Source organism: Neolamprologus multifasciatus, chromosome 13 (assembly GCF_963576455.1).
Source record: "Neolamprologus multifasciatus chromosome 13, fNeoMul1.2, whole genome shotgun sequence".
NCBI lineage: Eukaryota > Metazoa > Chordata > Actinopteri > Cichliformes > Cichlidae > Neolamprologus > Neolamprologus multifasciatus.
In genome coordinates, this window is record NC_140451.1 from 16,578,333 (window position 1) to 16,586,937 (window position 8,605).

The 8,605-nt window shown below is 36.6% G+C and overlaps 1 protein-coding gene across 1 annotated transcript; it reads right to left on the minus strand.

Moving 5' to 3' along the window:
- Positions 1-1,130: 1,130 nt before the first annotated feature.
- Positions 1,131-5,501, minus strand: plaua (plasminogen activator, urokinase a). Its single transcript, XM_085181880.1, has 11 exons — positions 5,141-5,501; positions 4,430-4,523; positions 4,309-4,342; positions 4,073-4,211; positions 3,907-3,989; positions 3,763-3,807; positions 3,490-3,670; positions 3,227-3,372; positions 2,988-3,128; positions 2,760-2,908; positions 1,131-2,351 (listed from the first exon to the last, which is right to left on the minus strand). The coding sequence occupies exons 2-11, from the start codon at positions 4,478-4,480 to the stop codon at positions 2,157-2,159; spliced, it is 1,164 nt and encodes a 387-aa protein (XP_085038006.1). The 5' UTR covers positions 4,481-4,523; positions 5,141-5,501; the 3' UTR covers positions 1,131-2,156.
- Positions 5,502-8,605: the final 3,104 nt, after the last annotated feature.

The window sequence follows — 8,605 nt, forward strand, 5'->3', positions numbered from 1 at the left end:
AAAATTTGGATCCATCACACCTGTTTGAACTGCGTCTTGTGTAATTTGGCATACCTCAGCCTTTTCTCCCCCATTCCTTCATCAAGAATGGCTTCTTGACAGCCACCCTTCCACTGAGACCATTTCTGATAAGGCTTTAGTGAAAAGTAGATGGATCACCTGAAGGCCCAGTTGTATTTTTCACGTCTGGTGTCAGGGATTTGCTGGATTCTTTGCTATTTCTTAAAGATGCAGCTTTCAGATATTGTTCATTTGCTGAAGATGTTATTTTAGGCCTGTTACTTCTTCTTTTGTCTTCCACTTGACCAGTTTCCTCAATTATATTTAAGGACACAAATCACATTGTGCTGGTATATGACACGTTTTCAGCTAATAGCTCTCGGTGAATCACCTTTTTGGTGCAAAAATAAAATTTTATGCCTGTTATAATAAGAATAAATGATTTGTTTTTGCAACAGGCTGATTGTAAAAAAGTCCTTAAAGATACAGTTTAAAATTTCTTTGCTAAACCATTTGTTATGTGTAGGGAAAACACTGGTTAATCCTTTTAATTAGATGCCTTTTTATACTTGAATGATTCATAGGGTAATGTTAAGTGGCTTAATAAGTAAAGAAAAACATTCTTCTCCAAAAGTTGTCAGGTAGAAGAAGTCGGCTGAAAATAAATAAAAAAGTAGCCAACAGTCAGAGAAAACCTTGGAAAGACTTTCAACTATTGCTCAAAACCACTTGGAAGCAATAAACGGTGGCGATGATTGCATGCAATAGTTCAGTATATATGTTTTCCTTTGCAACAATATGAGTTGAGGATTTAACATAATGACTTTGAAGATCTCCTGAGTTCACTTTCACTGAGAACTGTCAACAGCTTGACATTTGTTGTTTTTATAGAAATGCTTCAATTAAAAATTGATTAGGTTCATTGAATTTTATTTGCGGTCTACACATTCGTAAGAATGAATGTTCTTATTTGGTAATGTCCTGACATTCTATCCAGCACCATCACATGATGACATTTCCTGGTTTAAATTACCAAATGTCACAGTGAAATGAGGTCAAGACTTTTGTTTCTTATTAAGCATTCATGCATTATCTTTTTAAAAATTGTTTGTATTCAAATGCATTTTTAGCCTTTGCCTAAATAATACATTGGGGCTAGAAACACAGATTCAAGTCCAGACAGTTCATCTATGTTACAGGTACAGCAGGATAATGAGGTAAGGTAAGGAAGTTTTAGCAGATGCAGTCACAGAGTATGCCTCTGCAAGCACCAGGTTTCTAAAGGTCTGGAAAACCACAGCTATGGAGGGTATGGGAAACAAGTGAGCAGGAAGAGCAGGAGTGGTTGAAGTTATAGTACAGGGCATGTGGGAGTGGTTGGATGTCAATCTACAGCAGACTGAAGATGGCAACAAAGAATGCTTTATCTGTGACAGAAGACAAATGCAAAGCAGTTTATCTAGTCTGGTGTCTTGTTTTGGCCCCTGTTGTGTTTCTTGTCTATTGAGTTCCGTCTCCAAACTGCTACACAGCACACAGATCAGATATGAAACAGATCAGAGGTCACTATTGTTTGCTCTAAAATACTTTTGTGATCTTTATTTTGAGGCTAAAAAAAAGAAAATTTCACACAACAGTGCCCTCTGATGTTTGACTTTGGGACTCTTTAGCTTAGTCTGAGTCAGCCACTCGGGTGGAATTCTTTATTTCTGTGTAAAAGGAAAACAAGTGGCCTTGCCATTTGTTATACGTGTAACCCAGGGATAAAAGAGACAGTAAAAACGAGTTGATAAATAAGCTTTTATTATATATATATTTTTCATCAACAGCAGGACCAGCCTTTTATATGAAATTAAATTATTTGACATAAATATGTTTCCTAATTGCTTATTTTAAAAGTCAATAATAAATATGCAGAATACCTGAAAAATGCACAAGTATATAAAAATATATAATGCAACCAACAATTAAAGCAGTTTTTAAAATACTCTTTTTAAATATTAACATTAAATTGTTTCAGTGCAAAAACATGTTCACAGTAAGCCATGGTAGCTGCTCTCAGAACAAAACCTGCAACATCTGCACTTGCTTGCATGTGCAAAAAGCCTGCTGCCTTTAGGGAACACTTAATAAATAAATACGATTCTGGGACAGTTTCATTTCAGGGGATACATTAGTCCTTTTGCGTATTTGATGAGTCTTGTTTTTCCTGCGATCCATGTGTTGTAGTTGGTGACCTTTGTGTAGACACCTGGTTTATTTTTCAAGGCACAGCCCTCACCCCAGCTCACCACGCCAAAGAGAAACATCCGACCTGATGCTCCACACACCAAAGGACCGCCAGAGTCTCCCTGCGGAAAAGGGCAAAACAGCCAGGTGTTAAATAAAATTTCCAGGTTTATCATTATTTTGTTTTCTGATTCAGTTTTTCCCTGACAAACAAATATTTTCATGTGAAAACTGTGAAAATATACTCAGAAGGTAACCCTTGACTTGTCTTGAGGTTGACAACTAGCAACAAATTTCAACCTAAAGGTAACTTATCTGACATTATGCTATTCAGCACTTTTCAATGTTAGCAAGTTTCTTCAAGAAGAGGAAGAAATACTCTTCAGATCCGCTTTAAAGCTGTCAAAGGTTATGATGCATGCTGCAATTCAAGTTACCACTTCTTCTAACTCACTTCTCTTTTGATGTATATATTTAAAGCAAGCCCAAATGTCTTGTTTCCCACGACATACCCTGCGCCCTGTCCTTACCTTGCAGGCATCAGTGCTCCAGTCGGGGCTCGCAGCACAGAACATGTTTTCAGTGATGCGTTTTCCGTAGTGCACTTCTTTGCTACAGTCAGCGTTGGACATCAGTTTTACCTCAGCCTTTTTCAGATACTGTGAGAACTGGAATGAGCCTGCAACAAAGTGTCAAATGTGAGAAAATGTTGAGAGAGCAGAGCTCAGTCTAAAGGATGGAGGTCCTGTACTACTAACCTGCGCTCTCCTTTCCAAATCCTGCGATGGTGCATGTAAATCCAGGAGGTAGCTCAGTGTGAAATGGAGGAAGGCAAGCTATGCGTACAGAAGCTGATTTAACTGCACGTCCTCCATCTCTGCTTTTGAGCTTAATCAGAGCTGAAATGTAAAAATAAAAACACCCGTAAGTTCTGTGCTCAAAGTAGTTCTTTATATGTGTATATGCACAGTTTAGTCACAACAGAGTTTGTGCTCACCTATGTCGTTATTATAGGTAATATCATTATATCCTTCATGCATGATGAGTCTTTCCACAGCAAACCTCTGCTCACTACTGGCATTCGTTTCATTAATGGCACTCTTTCCCAGGTATATGGACAGATGTGTGAGTTTGGTATTCTCACTAAACAAAAACCAAACACACAAATGTGTAAACATGTCACACACCAACATGAATGATTTTGAAATTACAGTGCGATGACGTCATTGGAGGAAATAACACAGTGCTTTGTTTTCTCACCCATCAGAGAAGCAGTGAGCTGCAGTGAGAATCCAGCTTGGTGAAATGAGAGTGCCACCACAGAGGAAGCCATAGCGCTTATGAAAAATGGCAGCAACCCATGGCTGCGACTCTATAGTTGTGAAAGAGCCACCTACAATTTTATGAATCCTCCTCTCAGATGTCTCTCCACACGTTTTCTCTGGAAGGACACATGGGATAAGTCAGCGGGAGCTAATAAAGAGAATCATACCTTGTGATTTAGGAAAAACTGGATTTAAACAACAAAATTACCTGTATCTACAGGTAGTTGAGGAGGCGCTTGTAGTGGTGCAAAACCTTCGTTGGAATAGAAAACAGAAAGCATTAGAAAAATTCAGACCAATCTTCAATAAAATATAGCAAATAGAAAAAGTAAATCACCAATATGAGACTTACATGTGGGAATATCACAGTATTCTCTCACAGTCCTTCTTTCTCTTGTGACATAGCACCATGGCATGTCAGAATTGTCAGGATTCCTAAAGTACAATTATATTAAACATGGGTTACCTATTGTCAGACATACAGTATAAAAACATCACATTGGTAGCCCAAAGCATACCTGCAGTAACGATGTTTGCCAAGTCCATTTACATTTTTCCATTGAGGTTTAACCCTGTTCCAGTAGAGACACGCGCGACCGGTCGATGACTTGTCAATATTTCCTCTGTATTCACTCCCATCTCCAGACAGACACCGTTCTGCAGATCACAGCACAAAGAGGGGTGAGAACATTTAATGCATGCTGTCAAAGTATAAACCTTAAGAACTTTACCTAGAACCACTGAAATGACTTACGTCTTGCCTGTTTGGATGATCTTTGTGAAAAAGCCTGAAAGAAGCATAGAGAAACTTAGTCATACTGAAAAATTAAAAACCTTCTGACCTCCATCAGAATAGCTCTTAAACCACCTCTTACCACATTCACGCTGACCGCTGCAAGGATGGCAACGAGGACAAAGAGATTCATCTTCACTTCTTGTTTTGCTTCTGTTTTTGGGGGATATTTTTGTCTGTGAATTTACAGAAAAGGAACACAACAATCGTGGGTAAGTGGAAGGAAACTTGCTGTCCCCTTATATGGTGCTTATCGTTCAACACATGACGGAGACGTGTGACCGCTACGAAACCATGCTTTCTTGCTCTGGTTTTTAAATGTGAAGAGTGACGAAATGTTTAATGTCATGCCAAACCAGTTCAATATTCAACATGCAAACACAAGGAAAACACCTCATGTTCTTTTGCCATGCCACTGACATAGATATTTAGCTTCCTGACAAAACGCTGCATTCCTGAGGTTTTAATGTGAGAGCGACAGATAGCGGATGTCCATCGTGTGCAGACTTTAAACAATCTAGCACTACAAACAGCATAATATCTACGCTGATTAACAGTAAAGTCTGCGCACAACCTTATATCACATTATTATTGCAATGTGTGCAGTTCAAACTATGAATTTCTAGATATTCTAAGAACACAATGTCAATTTGATAATGACATAAGAAAATAATTGTGTGGTTAACTTTGACATCAAACAGCTTCATATCTAAGAAATCACGTGCATTCTTAAATATAACTAAAACAGCTGATTGTCTAAAAGTCTAAGACACTTTGCCAGAGAAGTGTTTACCTTTAATTCCAGACTTTCAGTGCCAATGAAGACTATTATTTCTTCCAGTTGACTCTCCTCTCTGTATCTTCTGATATGCACCTGCACTGTTTAAGTACTCAGGTTCACACTGATGGTTGTTCTGGTGTTTCTGCTGTGACTCTGCTTGTGTTTCCTCCCTTTTAAATTACCGTGACTGCAAGTGGGAGGGAATTTGTCATGTCCTGTGACACACATCCAGTGAACAGCCCCTTCCTCTTAAGAAAAATAAAAAAAAATATATCCAAAATTGGTCATGTGTACACTGAAACATGTGATTGAAGAATTGCTGTCCAGAATTTGTGGACAGAGTCGGTTACAAAAAACAAAACAACAACAACAAAAAAACGTAAAATAAGACCACAAAAAAGAAAAAAAAAGTAATAATAAGTTTAATAAATTGCAAAATGTAAGAATAAGTCTCTAATCTGTACAGCATTTTTCATAATCTTTTCGTGTACATGGAGCTTACATGAAAGTTCTGAAAATCTGACAATGGTTGCTTAATATTGTCTGTACTGCTTTCATGACATTACATGTTACAGTGACTGTGCTCAGAGATTAGTCTAAGGCTCTAAATCTATTATGCTAAGCTCTGAAGGACTCTGTATGTTTGTCCTAGCTGTGTGTGTTATAGCAGAGCCTTATAGTCTATAGACTGTCAAAATAGCAAACAAAGATTTTTTTTATTTATTTGGAAAAAGTGATTTCAAATGTATTAACCATTAAAAATGCAATGTCAAACAAATTTGGACATAGACAAAGTTTAATAATCTGCCTCTCTTTCTTGATGCATTTTTCTTCCAGCCACTCTGGGACAAGTTAAGTTTTGGTTTTATCTGTCCAAAGAAATGTTGTTGTTTTTTAATCGTGAGGGCTCTTTTAGTTTAGATGTTTTCTGGAACATGCAGATACTGACAGTTTTAAACCCTCAGTATTTGCATTCATGAAATCCTCTCTTGATTGTAGATCATGTTATTGACTTTATTGCATGTTATGAAACTGTTTTTTAATTATGGAAATAAATCTGCAATGATCACCGAAGCAGTCCTGTGGGTCAACAGATTGTTGACTTTGCCACTCTTAAAGTTTTTCTCTCCCTAATTGATTTGTTTTCATTTTTCAGCCTAATGATGGCCTCCTTCATGTGCACCAACGGCTCTTTGTACCCTGCATTGACAGTTCTAGTAAAAGCTACCAAACGTGTGGGCTCAGCTGGCCGTGTAACTGTTTTCAAGTCAATCATCCAATTACTTTGAGCCTTACTACAAAAATGGCATTTTTTAAAAAATAAAAACACCTCAAATTAAAGCTAAATTAAAGTTAATCTTATTTAAAATCAACCATGGATGGTGTACAGAGACAAATTTGATAACAATGAAAAAATGACTGTAAAGCCTTTTATATTCTTTTTCCTTGCTGCATTAATTTATAATCTCTGCTGAAGAATGATAAATTAAAACAAAAATTACCAGTTCTCTTTTATAGACTTTTATATCTTTATTACCAAAAACAAAAAACCCAAACAACCTCCCACCCCTCACAAATTGCACCTATATTTGCTTTTAAAAAAGAAAAGAAAAGCAGCAGTTGTTAAAGATCTCGTTGTTTCTGCACACTAACAGCCTCATACTAGTTCCTGTACAACAATAGCCATTGTTATAAATTTTATTTGGAAATTTCTTGACTGAACAAATTACCTCATCGGCTTTGATGCTTGTGTTAGTCACGCTTCCTCTTTGATGATGATGATGATAGCCAAATGTTGCACTTGCAAAATGTTTGGGACTCATGTCCAGCACAATGAAATGGTAAGCCAAGACATTACTGCCTCTGAAAGGAGATACGCAATAAAAGCCTAATTTAACTAACACGGCCAGGTGTTCAGCCAAAAGGGGAACTACATGTTACAATTACCCAACCCTGGGAAACCCAGGATAGTTGTGGCTGGAGTCAGCTGCAACCCAAAGTGTTGATTTTGTCATTTTGACTCCAGGAGTTTCGTTTTTATGCCTTTGATTTACTCTTGCACAGTTCTTTTGGACTGTTAATCTTTTAATTATTACTATTGAGCTACAATGGTAAGTGGTAATGCCACTGTAAATAAAGGGTGGGTCTTCTTTTAGTACAAAAATGCAGTATTGAATTGCTTTACTTAAATAAAATACATTTTTTTGAATTTTCTTTCATTTCCAATTATTGAGTAGCTTAAAGTAAGTTTTTATCTATGCTTTTCCCACACACTAGTCTCTATATAACACACCAACATGACATATTCTTCTTTAGCTTTCATGTCATATCCGGTTGGCTTTCTAGCTTATACACTTTTAGACCAATTGGGAACCATGATAAACATCTGTGTGAATAAAGTGGAAGAGGTGATAATGACACACACCTTCACAGAACAAAAGTATGATTCATATTTTTTCCACCTTGTGCCATATTTGAATAGAGTAACTTTGCAGAAATGCATGCACTTTTGACTGAATCATCTTTAAATAATCAGAATTCATATCTGAGTTTTGTACTTTTTAATTTTAGAAGTTAATTATTATTTTTATTTTTCTCTTTTTGTTTTGCATTTCAATATAGATTCTTTTTAAGAGGAATAGCTTTATCATACCTCTTACACCAGTCCTTTAGTCAATTTATTGCCAGTCTAGGGCTTAGTTTAAAAAATCCCCTCTCGATCTCATTTCTTTGGTATGCAGATGACTCACAGATTTACCTGCTACTGAAGCATAATCCATGATTCCTTTGAAGGCCTTACAGGTCTGTCTGGAAGATAGCAAGTCATGGATTCCTTTAAATTTTCTCAACTGAGATTACCAAAACACAGAAGTAATTGCATTGGGTGGTCCTGACCTCAGTTCTTTTACAATTTAGCACACTTTGAGCAAATTGAATCTAACGTTTAACACATTAACAGAGTAATGCTTCTTCCATCCCTAGCTACCTGCAGAAGTGAAGCCATTCCTCTGTTTCAGAGTCTTTGAGAGAGCTATCCAAGCCTTCCTGTTATACAAAATTGACTAATATAATAAATTTTATTTAGATGTCTTTTTTTTTTACTGAGGTACTTTTCACTTTTGTTTCCTTCCTTAAATTCTGTCATTTTTTCCACATCATTTTAAGTTATTTGATTCATTTAGATGTGTAACACTTTGATCAACAGCTGTTCTCTTTCTCTCTTCTATATAAATATATTTGACTTGACTTAAAATAAAACATGAATAGTGGATTAATGAGAAATTTGTGTCACCTATGTTCTCTGTATTCAATCACGAATTACTCACTTCTGCTTTTCAGGGAAATTATTATAAGAGAGGTTTTGAGAATTGCAAAAGTAAGCAGTTTTGAAAAAGACCCACCTGCACGCAATCACATACTTTGATTAATGAAATCTGTCTGATTTTTAAAACCCGACAGCAAATGCAACAACAGAAA

Bases quoted from the DNA above. Each gene is read 5' to 3' on its own strand.
- plaua (XM_085181880.1), bottom strand. From the start codon at position 4,480: ATGAATCTCTTTGTCCTCGTTGCCATCCTTGCAGCGGTCAGCGTGAAT. The intron at 3,373-3,489 runs GTGAGAAAACAA...GTTTTTGTTTAG, and splicing joins GCTCACTGCTTCTCTGATGG to TGAGAATACCAAACTCACAC. The intron at 2,909-2,987 runs GTTAGTAGTACA...ACTTTGTTGCAG, and splicing joins ATTTGGAAAGGAGAGCGCAG to GCTCATTCCAGTTCTCACAG.